Below are 19,350 nucleotides of genomic sequence, written 5' to 3'. Positions count from 1 at the left end.
TTACTGAAGGTGTTAGGACCTAACGTCATATAGCTCCTTACCAATTTACATTATCCTACCATTACTACTTTCACAGATATGCATTATGATATATTCCATTTGTATGGGAGCCTGCTCCCTCACCCCACATTTTCTTGGTGGTGTTGGGGATTGACCTCATATAACTCCTCACTGAATTTCACCGTTCTAGCATGAATACCTTCAGAGTTATGTAGTACCAAATATTCATTTTGCATGAGAGGTGCCACGCCCCTTTTATATATCGAAATTATTATTAGCCTATGACCATTCCTGGAAGGTTTCTAGTGGGTTGTGCAAATTTGGTTGTGATCGGTCGATCCGTTTAGGACGCAAACCGATCTATACCTACATATATACATAATTTGAATTTTATATATGGGGTATTCCATCCCATTTCGACCAATTTTGTACCCGACCCCTTTAGAATTGGCTGACAATTTTTCTTCTTTTTCTAGCTTACGAAAAACGTTTTTCAGAATTTTTTCGAAATTTTCCATCCAACTCAAAAAAAGTTATGAATTTTTAAAAAAACACCGTTTTTGTTTTCAAAATGCTATAACTTGTTCAAAAATTGACCGTTTGGGATCTTTTTTTTTTTAATTTGTTTTTAAATGTACTTTTCGGAAAAAATACAAACAAATTTTTAAAGTTTTTCGAGATTTTTCGAATCTCTCCATTTTTTTTTCTCATAAAAAACTTCAATCAATTCCGCAATCATCCCCACCAATCCCGAAGTGGGCCGATTTTGTTTTTTATTTAATTGAAACAAAAAAATTTAAAAATTTGTTTGTATTTTTTCCGAAAAGTACATTTAAAACCAAATTAAAAAAAAAAAATGATCCCACACGGTAAATTTTTGAAAAAGGTTATAGCATTTTGTAAACAAAAACGGTGTCCAACTCAAAATAAGTTATGAATTTAAAAAAAAAAACGGTGTTTTTTTCAAAATGCTATAGCGTTTTCAAAAATTGACCGTTTGGGATCTTTTTTTTTTTTTTAAAATTTGTTTTTAAATGTACTTTTTGGAAAAAATTTAAAAAAATTTTTAAAGTTTTTTTTTCAATTAAATAAAAAAAAAAAAAAAAAAATCAGCCCACTCCGGGATTAGTGGGGCTGATTGCAGAATTGATTGAAGTTTTTTATGAGAAAAACAAAAAAAGGGCGAAATTCGAAAAATCTCGAAAAACTCAAAAATTACAAAAAAAAACTTAATAATTTTTTTTGTATTTTTTCCGAAAAGTACATTTAAAATAAATTAAAAAAAAGATCCCAAACGGTCAAAAGTTATAGCATTTTGAAAACAAAAACGGTGTTTTTTTTAAATTCATGACTTTTTTTGAGTTGGATGAAAAAATTTGAAAATATTCTGAAAAACGTCTTTCGTAAGCTAGAAAAAGAAGAAAAACTTTCAGCCAATTTTAAAGTGGTCGGGTTCAAAATTGGTCGAAATGGGATGGAATACCCCATATATAGATGAAATAAAACTTTTTCAAATAAAATGGCACTAAAAAAAAAAATAAAACCGTTTCTAAATTAAATGAGCTTTTCTTTATATAAAATCAAATTAAGATTTTTCAAATAAAATAAAATTTTGCGGGTTCGAATCGAGTTCAAGGCCTAACAATAATTATTTTATCATTATTATTGTTATGATAAATTTTTTCTTAATTGAAAAAATTATTAAATTAGAATAGAAGAAAGAAAAAATTTAGACAACTGCCAAAGCTCGTTGTATAGATCCATTTCGGGAACTGCTAAATTCCTTCATCGGCAACGTTTAGGCGCCGCTGCTATAACCATTCAGCCATCACAGCGGTTTTTTGTTTGTCTTCATTAATCCTACTTCTATTCTGGTTCTTGCCAATTGATATTCACAACACTGCGACATCTGTTGCAGAATGAATGTGAAAATTGGACTTGTTTGATGGCAATGCTGCCATAGAGTCAAATTTTGTCGACACTTTTTTCCCCGTGCTCTGGGATGTATTAACAACTTTTGTTGTTATATCGGCCTACTGATTTGTAAGATCGCGGGTTCGAATTAATACTAATTAATATGTCGACAGTTCTCAAAGAAACTCGTGCTAATTGCGTTTTTGTGGTTAAAATAATTGTTCAAAAGCGTTAATTATTTACTATTTTTAAATCGGAAGCTGCATTTCTTTACGGTAAGTTAAAAAATATATATTTAGTTCTTTATTTCCAAATATTTTGGATATTTATTTTCTTTGGGACGCTTATGTCCCTGCAGTATTTTTTGATGGGACATTAATGTCCCAGTAGATAGTTTTCGACCCTATATATGTTTAATGTTAATTTCTTTTAGGAACTGCAAATGGCAACTAAACTAAGTGAAAATGAAATCACAGATATCCTGGAAGACGAACAGAACGAGGATCTTTCAGGTACATTTTGGTTGTGGAAGCGATAGCCTTTACGATCCCTCAGAAGATAACAGTGACACTGAATTTGACTCAGGTGAGTCAGAACAAGCCTACTCGGATAAGGATGTTAACCTGAAAGATCAACACGAGGCAACGGTTGTACCTGATGTCACTAGTGCAGAAGTTATTATTTGGAGCTCTCCTAGTGACCCTTTCCTACCACGAAAATTGGTCACCAATAGCGTAATTGCAAAATCGCAGAGACCATTTCATGCCTTACAACACCATATGATATATTTCGCAAAATCTTTCCAAACAGTTTGTCACAATATATTGCACAGTGCACAAACGAAAGGATGGATATAATGCGTAAATCACAGGCTGAGCGGCAAAGAATAGCTTGTACAGATGCTGGTGAAGTTTATATAGTGATTGGACGCGTTTCTGTAACGTATATTGATCGTAGGTCAACCAAATGGTGGGAGAAAGTTTTTATCGCGTTGGAATGATGTGTGCTGTGAATGAGTGGGTTATTCACTCGGGGTGCATCGAAAAAAACTTCCTTTTCTAGACTTTGTAGTACAACTTGCTGAGTCCTTTGTATCAAAAGTTAGAGAGACCACCGACTACAAAGGATGTCGTCGGCAGGGAAGGCGATCAAACAGCTTGAGGAATATGAAAAACGTTGGCGATCATTTGCCGATCTTAAGAACTAAGAGACGTCGATGTGCCTCATGTGCCCTGAGGAAAATTGAGAAAAGAACGAAAACTATTTGCAAAACTGGTAATTTGTATTTTTGTAAAAACTGTTTCGCTTCTCCTCCTTCATAAATTATTTTGCGCTCTTTGCATATAGTTTTGAAATGCTATGTATGAACTTATGTACAAATGAAATATTTTACTTTTTTATACTGAATTCAATAAAAAAATTCATAAATAATACTTTTATTGTTTAAAAAATGTTATGCATACATGCGTAATAAATACGTATGGGTCATATATGTCCCATTATAAAACCCTAATGGGACACATAAGTCCCGCCCTTAAATATCATTGTAGACAAAAATACAGCGATCATCATGCTACCACATATTTAGTGATCTATTTTAACTTGAAATATTCAAAAATTATGTTTCCATATACATTCTACAAAAGTCGGATCGAAAGGGTTAAAGCCAAAAAAAAAAAAAACTCAACCGTTTCTAAATTAAGATGAGCTTTTTTAAATAAAATTAAACTTTTTTCAAATAAAATGAACCTATTCTCAAATCAAATAAAGCTCTTTTAAATAAAATTAAACTTTTTTCCAATCAATCTGAAACTTTTATCAAATCAAATAAAACTTTTTCAAATAAAATAAAACTTTTTCAAATTAAATGAAATTAAAAAAAAAAAATGAACCGTTTCTGAATAAAAAGGAGATTTTTTAAATAAAATTAAACTTTTTTTTAAATAAAATTAAACTTTTTTCAAATAAAATGAAACATTTTTGAGATGATATGAAAATTTTTCAATTGAACTGAACCTATTTTCAAATCAGATAAAGTTTTTTCCAATCAATCTGAAACTTTTATCAAATCAAATAAAATAAAACTTTGTTCAAATAAAATGAAACTGAAAAAAAAAATAAATAAAATAAAACCGTTTCTAAATTAAAATGAGCTTTTTTAAATATAATGAAACTTTTTTCAATTAAAATGATTTTTTTTTCAAATTAAATGAACCTATTTCAAATTAAATTAAGCTTTTTCAAATTGAATAAAACTTTTTAAACAAAATGAAACCGTGTTTAAATTAAAATGAGCTTTTAGATAAAATTAACCTTTTTTCAAATGACGTAAAAGTTTTTCAAATGAACTTAACCTATTTTCAAATCGGATTAAGCTTTCTTAAATAAAATGAACCCTGTTTCCAATTTGAAACTTATAAAATCAAATAAAACTTCTTCAAATCAAATAAAACCTTTTCAAATAAAATAATACTTTTACAAAGAAAAAAAAATTAAACCCGTTTCTTAATTAAAATTAAACTTTTTTTCAAATAAAATGAAACTTTTTTAAAATAAAATGAATCTTTTTTCGAATGACATGAACATTTTTCAAATGAACTGAACCATTTTTCAAATCAAATTAAGTTTTTTTCAAAATGAAACGAAAGTCTTTTCCATTCAATTTGAAACTTTTTTCAAATAAAATAAAACTTTTTTCAAATCAATTCGAATAATTTTTTAAATAAATTAAAACTTGTTTCAAGCCAAACGAAACCTTTTTCAAAGCTAATGAAACATTTTTTAAGTAAAGTGAAACTTGTGTCAAACAAAATGTAAAAGCAAAACCTGTTGATATTGGAAGCTAAATTATAGTTTAACTTAAAATGAAAAAAAAAAAAATGCATTTGATTTGAAAAAAGGTTAATTTGTAATGAAAAAAGTTTAATTTGTAATGAAAAAAGTTTCATTTGCCTTGAAAAATATTTCATTTGCGAATTCAGTACCAGGTGTTTGTTATTCCAACCAACTGATTGCTTCTACTTGATTATTTTCCATACAACGCCTTGGTACAACAATGTGTCAGTTAATCGATATCAATGTAAATTCTACTGCTGGGCGAATTGGTTGAGTCCGCCTCTATACAAGGTGATGAGATTCGCCTTGCCCCTTTGTGAGACTTAACTTGATTGTGCTACAAAAATTAATTCTCCAAATAATTCAGAAAACTATAAATAAAGGGGTCGACATTTTTGTAAAATTGTCTCGTATTTTTAAACTTTTTCGGAAATGTCTTTGAGGATGGCCCACATAGTTTCAGTTAAAAAATGTATTGAAGTTTTTTTTTTAAAATGTCGAAAATTGGAAAAGAAAAATTGCCACTGCTATTTTCTTGTTTATTGCTGTATGTTGTTAAAAAAAATATTGAAACTAGAGTAGAGCCATTCACGCATATCAATTTTGAGTATGCTATATGTATGGAATGCACTATACGCACATACATGCACACATTTAAATCCGCCCACAAGATGACTCAAATTAAGTAAAATAATTTTTATCGAAAACAATTTAGTCTTTAATTTTAATTCACATACACAAATGAATGCATATCTCACCAATAAATTTGCGCGATAAGCACTAAAACTGGATTTTGTAGTCAGTTAATTTCACTGTCACGTAAACGTCCTATCAAACGTGAGACAGGGAATAATTATAGCACACACATATTTACATCTGTATATAACTACTAACTATGTATGTAAATTTGTTTAAAATTATTTTAATGTGATCATATAGCTATGATGAATTCAACAGGTTCAAGTATTAAATGTAATTAAAAGTCTTTAAGTATTTAAATTTTATATGAATTTTAATTATTTTTAAGAAAATAAGTTCACAATAGAAAAATTTGTTCAGACTTGCGCAGTCGCATTTCAGTTAGCTGATGAAGCTGAAGTAACAAAAATTTAAGTGAATTTTATTCAAAGAAAAATAATACTTTCTAGTTGAAGTGTTTATTTTTTACTCATTTTTCGAAATGAAATCATATTCATTATTTGCATTACATGTGAGTGGGGACTTACTATAATTAAAATTTTATTGTATTTAATAGCATACGCTTCACGCTTCACACACTTTCATTATGACGCAAGTGAATGGATGCCAATTTTAAGCATACAAAATAGTATCAAGAAAGTGTCTAAAATTTCTGAGTTATTTGTTGTACTTAGTCACGCTTGACGCTTAATCTTATTATATTAGAAATATTTAGTGAAAGTCAAAAAGTGAGATCTTTACCAAAACACTTGAGGGGGTATGCAGATTATCAACGATTAGCATAACAGTAACCCCAAAAACTAACCCGACAGCAGCATTGCATGCCCTTCTACACCTCGAGCCTGCAGAGCTAATGAACGAAAATATCGCGTTAGCAACTGCAACAAAGCTTAAGGTCTCGGGGCAGCTTGACTGCATGCCGTATAACCATAGTAGAATAGATCCATCTAATATCGGTAAAACTGAATATATGGTCCAGTGATTGAGCCCCACAAGAGATATTGGGGCCACAATTAAGCCGGAGGGTTGGTACCAGGGTGCTGAATCGACAGACCATACTTTAAGCGTAATGATGGATCTATATAAACGGACGTGGCCGGATCTGCTGTTTTCTACTGTGTCGATCATCCAGAAATAAGTAGATCCTACAGTCTGCTAGATTTCTGCAGCTTCTTTCAGGCGAAAATTATAGCCGTGAAGAAAGCAGCAGAAAATTTGGAGGAAGCGTGCTTAAGCTGCAGTCGCGTCAATATTTATATTGATAGTCAGGCGGGGATTCAGGCAATAATCTCATACAGTACTTCATCAAAAATTGGTCTGGAATGCAAAGAAGCAATGTAAAAATTTCGCTCAGGCCACACATTTACTGGGTTTCCGGTCATAAAGGAAAATAAGATAAATGAAAAGGCCGATGAGTTGGCAAAGGAGGGTGCAAGACTCGCTGAATAGACGATAGACGTCCCAATTAGTTTGGGAGAAATAAAAAAAGACAGGGGTGGCATAATATCTATCAAGCAGGAAAACGTGGATAGAAGCGCGTGACTGCAAAATTTCTAAGATCATGTGCAAATCTTACGATATTAGACGGACAAAGTAGCTCATATCTCTGAAGAGTGAAGACTTAAGGCACACTATGTTCATACAAGCTAGATACGTCATCACATGCTTATAAGTTAGGCTTCGTTAGTAACAAGCAGTTACAGGAGGAAACTGTTGAGCACGTTCTTTTTTCGTGTTCTGTGCTCGCCAGCTCAGGGCTTCTGCTGTTAAGGACGGCGAATTTGCCAGATCTGGATGTCCTAGCAAACATCTAGTATTTGTCGGGAGGACAGAGTTCTTCTATAAGTCCTGGCATCTGATTGGGGTTCTTTCGTTTGGTCGTCAAACAAACTCTGGTAACACTATGGACACATTCAGTTTAAGGGAGTCCTTTATTGACTGGCCAATTAAACCTAACCTAACCATATAATGAGCTCGCGATAAAATGAGCTAAATAAAACCAGGCTTAAGGGACACTATTTTATTCATTTACGCAAATAAATGAAATTAACTATTAACTAAAAGGATTAAATAGAAATTAATTTTTTTTTTCAATTTCGTTTGCTTGTTCTTTCGCTCATCGTCCTCTCCAGAGTCCTCTCCACTAGCGTCCATCCTCTTAAGTTGCCTGGTAAGCATCTAATTTGCATAGCTTGACCTCAGTAATCAAAACCAAAGCATAGACGTAAGAAACTTTCTGTTATCTATACGGATATGCGTATATACAAGGGCTTATAGCAGAGTGCGACCACTGACATAATTGTGATATCTGATACTCAAGATGGGTTTGATCCAAAGGACTTGCAAACTAAGCAATAAGGCTAGGCGCTTGTGGGCGTTCCATAACAAGTCAGGCCAAGCGTCAAGTGAGATTTAGGGGCATATTATGCATAATGCATGTAGTCGTATTTTCTCATGTGAGCCATAACTCATTTGATATAACAGCATTCATTCATCTCAGTGAGTGAAAGTAAACCTGATTGCCTTTATGAAATTTTTAGTATTATATAGTGGTGAATGTAAATGCCAGTGACTGCGACGCAAAGTGTTCCGGAGTCATACATTATCAAGCCCTAGCTCTTTCTGCAATTGTCTTCATCAGTTCATCTGAGGTATTCCTTTTCCTCTGCTGCCAACTACAAGTTTCTGGGTTACTGGTTCCTACAGAAACAGCAGATCTATCAAAATGGTATGAATTCTCATTATCTAAGATGGTGAGATCCCGCTGTCTAACTTGTACCTGAGGCTGTATTGTTTTTTTTTAAAGAATTTTGCATGATGAGTATCAAGGACTGAAGATCTGTAAAATAATTTCTGAAGCAGCACGACGAGGTGGGGTTAATTCATTAATAGAGGGGATGTGTGGAATAACGGTATAACTCGAAAATCAACCTTTTGAGAAAAGTGAAAAAACTTAACCATGCATGTAAAAATCTAATATATAAAATTCTTCTGTCACGGTTTTAGAGGCTGAACTCCTCCGAAACGGCTGAATCGATTCTCATGAAATTTTGTGAGCATATTGAGTAGGTCTGAGAATCGGCCAACGTCTACTTTTTTTTTCGCTACGTGTCTAGGGTCTTGAGATCAAAACGTGGACCCGGATACCCCTAGAATGTATTTATACAATATTGATGTCAAATGAAAGCTGTTGATGAGTGCTATAGCACAGGTTAATTTTCATACAACTGGGAGGCTAGGGTCTCGAGATATAGCCCAAAGCGTTGACCCGGGTACCCTAGAATGTGTTTATACAATATGGATATCAGATGAAAGCTGTTGATGAGTGCTATAGTACAGGATAATTTTCATACAACTGGGAGGCTAGGGTCTCGAGATATAGCCGAAAACGTGGACCCGGGTACCCCTAGAATGTGTTTATACAATATGGATATCAAATGAAAGCTGTTGATGAGTGCTATAGTACAGGATAATTGTCATACAACTGGGAGGCTAGGGTCTCGAGATATAGCCCAAAACGTGGAAATGTGTTTATAAAATATGGATATCAAATGAAAGCTGTTGATGAGTGCTATAGTACAGGATAATTTTCATACAACTGGGAGGCTAGGGTCTCGAGATATAGCCCAAAACGTGGACCCGGGTACCCCTAGAATGTGTTTATACAATATGGATGTCAAATAAATGCTGTTGATGAGTGCTATAGCACAGGTTAATTTTCATACAACTGGGAGGCTAGGGTCTCGAAATATAGCCCAAAACGTGGACCCGGGTACCCCTAGAATGTGTTTATACAATATGGATGTCAAATGAAAGCTGTTGATGAGTGCTATAGTACAGGATAATTTTCATACCACTGGGAGGCTAGGGTATCGAGATATAGCCCAAAGCGTGGAGCCGGGTACCCTAGAATGTGCTTATACAATATGGATGTCAAATGAAAGCTGTTGATGAGTGCTATAGTACAGGATAATTTTCATACAACTGGGAGGCTAGGGTCTCGAGATATAGCCCAAAACGTGGACCCGGGTACCCCTAGAATGTGTTTATACAATATGGATATCAAATGAAAGCTGTTAATGAGTGCTATAGTACAGGATAATTTTCATACAACTGGGAGGCTAGGGTCTCGAGATATAGCCCAAAACGTGGACCCGGGTACCCCTAGAATGTGTTTATACAATATGGATGTCAAATGAATGCTGTTGATGAGTGCTATAGCACAGGTTAATTTTCATACAACTGGGAGGCTAGGGTCTCGAGATATAGCCCAAAACGTGGACCCGGGTACCCCTAGAATGTGTTTATACAATATGGATGTCAAATGAAAGCTGTTGATGAGTGCTATAGTACAGGATAATTTTCATACCACTGGGAGGCTAGGGTCTCGAGATATAGCCCAAAGCGTGGAGCCGGGTACCCTAGAATGTGTTTATACAATATGGATGTCAAATGAAAGCTGTTGATGAGTGCTATAGTACAGGATAATTTTCATACAACTGGGAGGCTAGGGTCTCGAGATATAGGCCAAAACGTGGACCCGGATACCCCTAGAATGTGTTTATACAATATGGATGTCAAATGAAAGCTGTTGATGAGTGCTATAGTACAGGAACATTTTCATACAACTGGGAGGCTAGGGTCTCGAGATATAGCCCAAAGCGTTGACCCGGGTACCCTAGAATGTGTTTATACAATATGGATATCAGATGAAAGCTGTTGATGAGTGCTATAGTACAGGATAATTTTCATACAACTGGGAGGCTAGGGTCTCGAGATATAGCCGAAAACGTGGACCCGGGTACCCCTAGAATGTGTTTATACAATATGGATATCAAATGAAAGCTGTTGATGAGTGCTATAGTACAGGATAATTGTCATACAACTGGGAGGCTAGGGTCTCGAGATATAGCCCAAAACGTGGAAATGTGTTTATAAAATATGGATATCAAATGAAAGCTGTTGATGAGTGCTATAGTACAGGATAATTTTCATACAACTGGGAGGCTAGGGTCTCGAGATATAGCCCAAAACGTGGACCCGGGTACCCCTAGAATGTGTTTATACAATATGGATGTCAAATGAATGCTGTTGATGAGTGCTATAGCACAGGTTAATTTTCATACAACTGGGAGGCTAGGGTCTCGAGATATAGCCCAAAACGTGGACCCGGGTACCCCTAGAATGTGTTTATACAATATGGATGTCAAATGAAAGCTGTTGATGAGTGCTATAGTACAGGATAATTTTCATACCACTGGGAGGCTAGGGTCTCGAGATATAGCCCAAAGCGTGGAGCCGGGTACCCTAGAATGTGTTTATACAATATGGATGTCAAATGAAAGCTGTTGATGAGTGCTATAGTACAGGATAATTTTCATACAACTGGGAGGCTAGGGTCTCGAGATATAGCCCAAAACGTGTACCCGGGTACCCCTAGAATGTGTTTATACAATATGGATATCAAATGAAAACTGTTGATGAGTGCTATAGTACAGGATAATTGTCATACAACTGGGAGGCTAGGGTCTCGAGATATAGGCCAAAACGTGGACCCGGATACCCCTAGAATGTATTTATACAATATTGATGTCAAATGAAAGCTGTTGATGAGTGCTATAGTACAGGATAATTTTCATACAACTGCGAGGCTAGGGTCTCGAGATATAGCCCAAAACGTGGACCCGGGTACCCCTAGAATGTGTTTATACAATATGGATATCAAATGAAAGCTGTTGATGAGTGTTATAGTACAGGATAATTTTCATACAACTGGGAGGTTAGGGTCTCGAGATATACCCCAAAACGTGAACCCGGGTACCCCTAGAATGTGTTTATAAAATATGGATGTCAAATGAATGCTGTTGATGAGTGCTATAGCACAGGTTAATTTTCATACAACTGGGAGGCTAGGGTCTCGAGATATAGCCCAAAACGTGGACCCGGGTACCCCTAGAATGTGTTTATACAATATGGATGTCAAATGAAAGCTGTTGATGAGTGCTATAGTACAGGATAATTTTCATACCACTGGGAGGCTATGGTCTCGAGATATAGCCCAAAGCGTGGAGCCGGGTACCCTAGAATGTGTTTATACAATATGGATGTCAAATGAAAGCTGTTGATGAGTGCTATAGTACAGGATAATTTTCATACAACTGGGAGGCTATGGTCTCGAGATATAGGCCAAAACGTGGACCCGGATACCCCTAGAATGTGTTTATACAATATGGATGTCAAATGAAAGCTGTTGATGAGTGCTATAGTACAGGAAAATTTTCATACAACTGGGAGGCTAGGGTCTCGAGATATAGCCCAAAGCGTGGACCCGGGTACCCTAGAATGTGTTTATACGATATGGATATCAGATGAAAGCTGTTGATGAGTGCTATAGTACAGGATAATTTTCATACAACTGGGAGGCTAGGGTCTCGAGATATAGCCCAAAACGTGTACCCGGGTACCCCTAGAATGTGTTTATACAATATGGATATCAAATGAAAGCTGTTGATGTGTGCTATAGTACAGGATAATTTTCATACCCCTGGGTGATTAGGGTCTCGAGATATAGGCCAAAAGGTGGACCCGGATACCCCTAGAATGTATTTATACAATATTGATGTCAAATGAAAGCTGTTGATGAGTGCTATAGTACAGGATAATTTTCATACAACTGCGAGGCTAGGGTCTCGAGATATAGCCCAAAACGTGGACCCGGGTACACCTAGAATGTGTTTATACAATATGGATATCAAATGAAAGCTGTTGATGAGTGCTATAGTACAGGATAATTTTCATACAACTGGAAGGTTAGGGTCTCGAGATATAGCCCAAAACGTGAACCCGGGTACACCTAGAATGTGTTTATACAATATGGATGTCAAATGAAAGCTGTTGATGAGTGCTATAGTACAGGATAATTTTCATACCACTGGGAGGCTAGGGTCTCGAGATATAGCCCAAAACGTGGACCCGGGTACCCCTAGAATGTGTTTATACAATATGGATGTCAAATGAAAGCTGTTGATGAGTGCTATAGTACAGGATAATTTTCATACCACTGGGAGGCTAGTGTCTCGAGATATAGCCCAAAGCCTGGAGCCGGGTACCCTAGAATGTGTTTATACAATATGGATGTCAAATGAAAGCTGTTGATGAGTGCTATAGTACAGGATAATTTTCATACCACTGGGAGGCTAGGGTCTCGAGATATAGCCCAAAGAGTGGAGCCGGGTACCCTAGAATATGTTTATACAATATGGATGTCAAATGAAAGCTGTTGATGAGTGCTATAGTACAGGATAATTTTCATACAACTGGGAGGCTAGGGTCTCGAGATATAGGCCAAAACGTGGACCCGGATACCCCTAGAATGTGTTTATACAATATGGATGTCAAATGAAATCTGTTGATGAGTGCTATAGTACAGGAAAATTTTCATACAACTGGGAGGCTAGGGTCTCGAGATATAGCCCAAAACGTGGACCCGGATACCCCTAGAATGTGTTTATACAATATGGATGTCAAATGAAAGCTGTTGATGAGTGCTATAGTACAGGATAATTTTCATACAACTGGGAGGCTAGGGTCTCGAGATATAGCCCAAAACGTGGACCCGGGTACTACTAGAATGTGCTTATAAAATATGGATATCAAATGAATGCTGTTGATGAGTGCTATAGCACAGGTTAATTTTCATACAACTGGGAGGCTAGGGTCTCGAGATATAGCCCAAAACGTGGACCCGGGTACCCCTAGAATGTGTTTATACAATATGGATGTCAAATGAAAGCTGTTGATGAGTGCTATAGTACAGGATAATTTTCATACCACTGGGAGGCTAGTGTCTCGAGATATAGCCCAAAGCCTGGAGCCGGGTACCCTATAATGTGTTTATACAATATGGATGTCAAATGAAAGCTGTTGATGAGTGCTATAGTACAGGATAATTTTCATACAACTGGGAGGCTAGGGTCTCGAGATATAGGCCAAAACGTGGACCCGGATACCCCTAGAATGTGTTTATACAATATGGATGTCAAATGAAATCTGTTGATGAGTGCTATAGTACAGGAAAATTTTCATACAACTGGGAGGCTAGGGTCTCGAGATATAGCCCAAAACGTGGACCCGGATACCCCTAGAATGTGTTTATACAATATGGATGTCAAATGAAAGCTGTTGATGAGTGCTATAGTACAGGATAGTTTTCATACCACTGGGAGGCTAGGGTCTCGAGATATAGCCCAAAGCGTGGAGCCGGGTACCCTAGAATATGTTTATACAATATGGATGTCAAATGAAAGCTGTTGATGAGTGCTATAGTACAGGATAATTTTCATACAACTGGGAGGCTAGGGTCTCGAGATATAGGCCAAAACGTGGACCCGGATACCCCTAGAATGTGTTTATACAATATGGATGTCAAATGAAAGCTGTTGATGAGTGCTATAGTACAGGATAATTTTCATACAACTGGGAGGCTAGGGTCTCGAGATATAGGCTAAAACGTGGACCCGGATACCCCTAGAATGTGTTTATACAATATGGATGTCAAATGAAAGCTGTTGATGAGTGCTATAGTACAGGATAATTTTCATACAACTGGGAGGCTAGGGTCTCGAGATAAAGCCCAAAACGTGGACCCGGGTACTACTAGAATGTGTTTATAAAATATGGATATCAAATGAAAGCTGTTGATGAGTGCTATAGTACAGGATAATTTTCATACAACTGGGAGGCTAGGGTCTCGAGATATAGCCCAAAACATGGACCCGGGTACCCACAGAATGTGTTTATACAATATGGATATCAAATGAAAGCTGTTGATGAGTGCTATAGTTCAGGATAATTTTCATATACCTGGGAGGCTAGGGTCTCGAGATATAGCCCAAAACGTGACCCGGATACACCTAGAATGTGTTTTTTCATTATGGGTATCAAATTGAAGCTGTTGATGTATGTTTTAGTACCAAGTAAGTTTTACACCGCTGGGTGACTACGGTCTCGAGATGTAGGCCAAAACATGGACCCGGATACACCTACAATGTGTGTGTATTATGGATATCAAATGAAAGCTGTTGTTGAGATCTCTAAAGTTCATTGTGATATTCGATTTAGTTGCATCAACCTGGCAAAACTGATAAATATGCATGCGAAGCCGAAATAAAGACAAGAATTAATAATACCCACATACCTATTTACATACGTCCTATTCGATTTGCCTGAAATTTCGTATATAAATTTGCCTATATTAGTATTTACGATGCTTTTTCCCGGGAAGTATACCAGAGACGGACTGGGACTGGGATTAGGACTAGGACTGGGACTGGGACTGAGACAGACTCGGAATGGGACTGGAACAAACTACATACCAACCTCTGGGACTGGCAATAAGACATGAAGAAGAAGGGGAAAAACTTGAGAGAAGAGAAACGAAAGAAGGAGACTGAGAAAGAGATAGAATGAGACGAAGATGCAGATGAAGCGAAAAAGACGGAGGGAGGAGTGAATAAAAAGATTAGGAAAAAGTGTAGAGGGGTAGGGCAGAGTTAGACGGAAAAAGCTTATTTAAATGTATGCAGATAGGCCAAATTGAGGGCAGAACAATGTCTGCCGGGTCTGCTAGTAAATTTATAATAATCCTATTTGGTGGGATTTTAGATAGTATGATTCTTTGATAAGAAAAAGTAACAAATTTTATATATACATAATTTTATTAGAAAATGGATGATTTCTTTTTTTTAGTTATACCGTTATTCCATAGATCGAATATCAAATATTTTGATTGAGATACTTTATTAAACAAAATAGTAGATACATTAATAACCATTGTTAAATACATTATATTCGATTATTTAGATGTGCTTATAACTATTTGTTATTTCCTTTTGTTAATTTTAACAATCTTTCTTTTACTACTTTTATCATTTTTAAACTTTTTCTATTTTTAACAATGGATTTCTCTGTTTGCTTAGTCGTTTTTGAAACTACTTCAATTCTTTTATTTTTCAGCTCTTTCTGGTGTACGACATTGAATATATTTTCATACCATTTCGATGCTTCACTACTGCAAAATTTTATTAGAGGGTTATACCGTTTTTCCATAAATGAAGCTAATATCTTTGTTAAATATCACTATTATTTTCTAAGATTAATATGGTATGTGTATGTAATCGTGCCCTTTTTATTTAGTTGATTTATGGAAAAACGGTGTAACTCGACTTATATAATTATTCCACACATCCCCTCAATTTGTGCTTAGTTGCTTTGAAAAAGTTAGGTTCTTAGGTTAGTCTTTTTACTTTCAGCAGCCATTTTCTTTTCACCTCGTTTTCTAATAATTTCCTTAAGCAAAGAAATAACCAATAAAAGTTTGTTTGTTATGAAGATAAAGAAAAAAGTTGCATTTCCACACAACACAGTTAAAATGAAGCGGTCGTTGTTGCTGAAGTAGCAATAAGGACTCTTCCCTATGGTTTTGGGTGATGGTCTTTTGTCGGATATAGATCCGCTACGTTTCGGTAACAAGCATCATTAAGTTACTAGCCCGACCATCTAGGAAACGATATAATATGACCACATTGAACCTACTAGTTCATATCATCCCCCGCCCTAGTTCCATGAGGAGCTTGGGGTTGTCAGAGCCTCGCCTGTATATGATACATAAATACTTCAATAGGTTTGCCTAGCGTAGGTGAGGTTGAAAATTGTGTTGCGATCTTCCTTAGTCTGAAGTTAAAAAGTGGGCGCCAGTTTATGTTGCACAGTGTACATATCTAGGTAAAATTTATACAGCTCATTATTAAACTTTCATCGATATACGCCGGGTCTTGAAGTTCATAAGACAAATTTTGACGTACATTGTTTAGAGCTTTTGCCCAAAGTTCATAATAATAATAATAATAAACCCAACGGATTAATACCCTCCAAGGCCCGCCCAACCGACACGAGGGGCGCATCCGCATGACGCACGGATTTGTTTTTGTTTTTGCCGAGTTGTTGATAGGCGGAGGTTTGTTAAGCGTCGAGATCTAAAACTGCTCAGCTACAGAATAAAAATCATCAGCTGAGTATTATATACATAACAGTAGAAAATTATACATATAGTAAATTGTTAAATAAGTTAAGGATTTAGCATATAAAGATTTTTATTTTTTTTTTATTTTTATTTTGTTACGAGTTAAGATAGGATAGGACAGTTTTCCTTATAGTAAAAAGTGAATCCGTTATATCAAATATATAACGAATTCGAGTGAGAGTTAAAATCATAACACAAACACCGGAAAGGTTCATTTAATTCGAAGTTAGTTCTACACTGCCTCAAAAGAAGAGGTTTGTAATGTCTTGACGCTCGTGATGGGATTTTGAAGTTTACTTCGTTCAAAAGAAAGGGGCTAGAAATTAGTCCATTCAGTAGTTTAGCCATAAATAATACTCCTAGCATTTCTCTACGGCTAGCGAGAGTTGGAAGATTGATAAGCCTTAACCGACTAGTATAAGGTGGAAGATTATATGCAGAGTCCCAATGAAAATTCCTTAAAGAAAAAAGTAAAAATTGCTTCTGTATTGACTCAAGCCTAACTGCATGAACTTGATATCGCGGATTCCAGACTACTGATCCGTATTCTAGTATCGGCCTAACTAATGTGGTAAAAAGGGCTTTGGTTACATAAGGGTCACTAAATTCTTTAGACCATCTCTTCACGAATGATAGAACACCTCTAGCCTTATTGGCAGTAGTCATAATATGAAGGTTGAAACTAAGTTTAGCATCCATCGTAACTCCCAAGTCAACAAAATAATTTACTGATGCAAGACAAAAATTATCAATTACGTAAGAGGCTGCTGGCAAAGATCTCCGAGAGAAGCACATGAACTTACATTTATTGATGTTCAGCGGCATTGAATTCGCGTTGCACCAAGCAACTAAGCAGTTTAAATCCGCTTGAAGCAATGGACGTTCTTCAATAGACTCATAAGACCTAAAAAGTTTTACATCATCAGCATACATTAAAATTTTGGAATATTTTATTATGGTACAAATATCATTAATAAATAGCAAGAACAGAATTGGACCGTTATGACTGCCCTGTGGGACGCCAGAGGAACATTAATGACCTCTGAAAGAGTATTTTTTAAAAATTACTTGTTGCGTTCTACCGCAGAGATAAGAAGATATCCACTGAGTGAGACCTGGTTGGAAACCAAGTCGATCCAGCTTGTGGATAAGCAATGAATGGGAAACTTTGTCAAATGCTTTACTGAAATCAGTGTAAATAACATCGGTGTGAAGATTTTCTCTAAATCCATTAGAAACATGCGTTGTGAATTCAAGTAGGTTGGTAATTGTAGATTTGCCTCTACAGAATCCATGTTGAGAGTTTGCAATCAATGCAGAAATGGAAAATGTTAGCTGATTAGTAACAATGGCTTCAAACACCTTTGGGATGGCAGACAATTTTGCAATTCCTCGATAATTTTCTACACATGACCTACTGCCGTTTTTGTGGAGGGGTATTAGAAAAGATTCCTTCCAAGCAAAAGGAAAAACTCCATGTTTTAGGGACATGTTGAATAAATCAGTTAGGGGCAGATAAATGTGTTCTGCACATCTTTTGAGAAAACATGTGGGAATTAGATCAGGACCGTATTTATAAGATTCCTTCAAAGAAGTTAAATATGTAAGAACCTCTTCTGGAGATATTGATGAATATTAATTGCGTTAAGTGAGTCAAGTTCATACGGGTATTCACTAGACAAAGAAATTAATTCAGCGGAATAGTTAGATTTGAAAAATTGTGCAAATAAATTAGCAATAACTTGATCGTCGCTAGAGAAATCATCACGGTATTTCATACCAGAAGGAAAGCCTTTAACCCTACGTTTAGAGTTCACGAAATTATAGAAAGCTTTTGGATTGCAAGTTATTTTCTTTTTCATGGCACAGAGATAGGTATTGTAACACTTTTTATTTAATTCAAAATATTTATGACGCAATATAGAGTACTTCAAGTAGTCGGAGTGTGACCCCGTCTTCTTGTACAGCTTGAAGGAACGCGTTTTTTTGTTTTTTAAAGATTTCAGTTCTTTGGTGTACCATTATTTGGACTAGTTCAGTGAAAACACGTTTACGCTTAGGTACATGTCTGTCCAGAATAGCGTGAATGACGGCGTTGAAGTCAGAAACGTTTTTGTCAATATCTGCACCGTATTTGGGCCAAACTATTGTAGATAAAATTTGGTTGAGTTTATTAAAATTAGCCTTCGCGAATTCGAATCTAAAACTAGAGTCGGTTTCTGTGGTAGTGCAACTCCGAGAACTTTCTTCCATTTCGTAAACTATTTCCAGCGTAGGATGGTAAGGATCCTCAGGTACAGTAAGAGGTTCACCCCTCCTAAGAATGGATTTTGATGTATCATCAACAAATACCAGATCAAGTACCCTCCCGTACATGTTTGGAACTATATTTATCTGTCTTAGGCAAAGTTCAGTTATTTCTGCTAAAAAGTCGATGCTGGAGAATTTTGAAGAAACCGGTACAATACCATGGTCGGATGTGGTCCATGATACGTGCGGAAGATTAAAATCACCCAAGACAATTATCGAGTCAATAGGCTTCAACAATGAACTGATATCTTTCAGTAACGAAATATGGTTCATATACACCGAGGGATCTGAAGATGGTGGGATATAGCAAATGGCAATATAGGTAAAACCTATTCCCAGCTGGGTTCTAATGCACTTAAATTCCGTAACTTCAATAACAGGTAAATTTACCTCAGCGGAAGGTATAGAAGAATGTACCGCGAGCAAAACTCCACCTCCAACTCTGTTCAAGCGGTCATTTCTATATATTTGGTAATCATTGCAAAGAATCTCCGAATTAAAAATATGAGGCT

The 19,350-nt window shown here is 36.0% G+C and overlaps 1 protein-coding gene across 6 annotated transcripts in view; it reads left to right on the top strand.

The window, feature by feature from the left end:
- Positions 1–19,350, top strand: part of Tsp74F (Tetraspanin 74F) — a 107,277-nt gene that overhangs the window by 46,627 nt on the left and 41,300 nt on the right. The window contains exon 1 of one of the 6 annotated variants that reach the window (XM_067789451.1): positions 5,815–5,959. The exons of the other annotated variants lie outside the window; for them this stretch is intronic. Coding sequence (XP_067645552.1) covers positions 5,930–5,959 — 30 coding nt within the window. The 5' untranslated portion in view covers positions 5,815–5,929. Of the gene's footprint in view, positions 1–5,814; positions 5,960–19,350 lie in introns of those variants that run through there. 6 annotated transcript variants of the gene reach the window in all.

The sequence above is a fragment of the Eurosta solidaginis genome, chromosome 5 (assembly GCF_040869045.1).
Source record: "Eurosta solidaginis isolate ZX-2024a chromosome 5, ASM4086904v1, whole genome shotgun sequence".
In the NCBI taxonomy this organism is placed as follows: domain Eukaryota; kingdom Metazoa; phylum Arthropoda; class Insecta; order Diptera; family Tephritidae; genus Eurosta; species Eurosta solidaginis.
The sequence above is the reverse complement of the archived record's forward strand: the minus strand, read 5'-3'. Positions and strand labels throughout refer to the sequence as shown.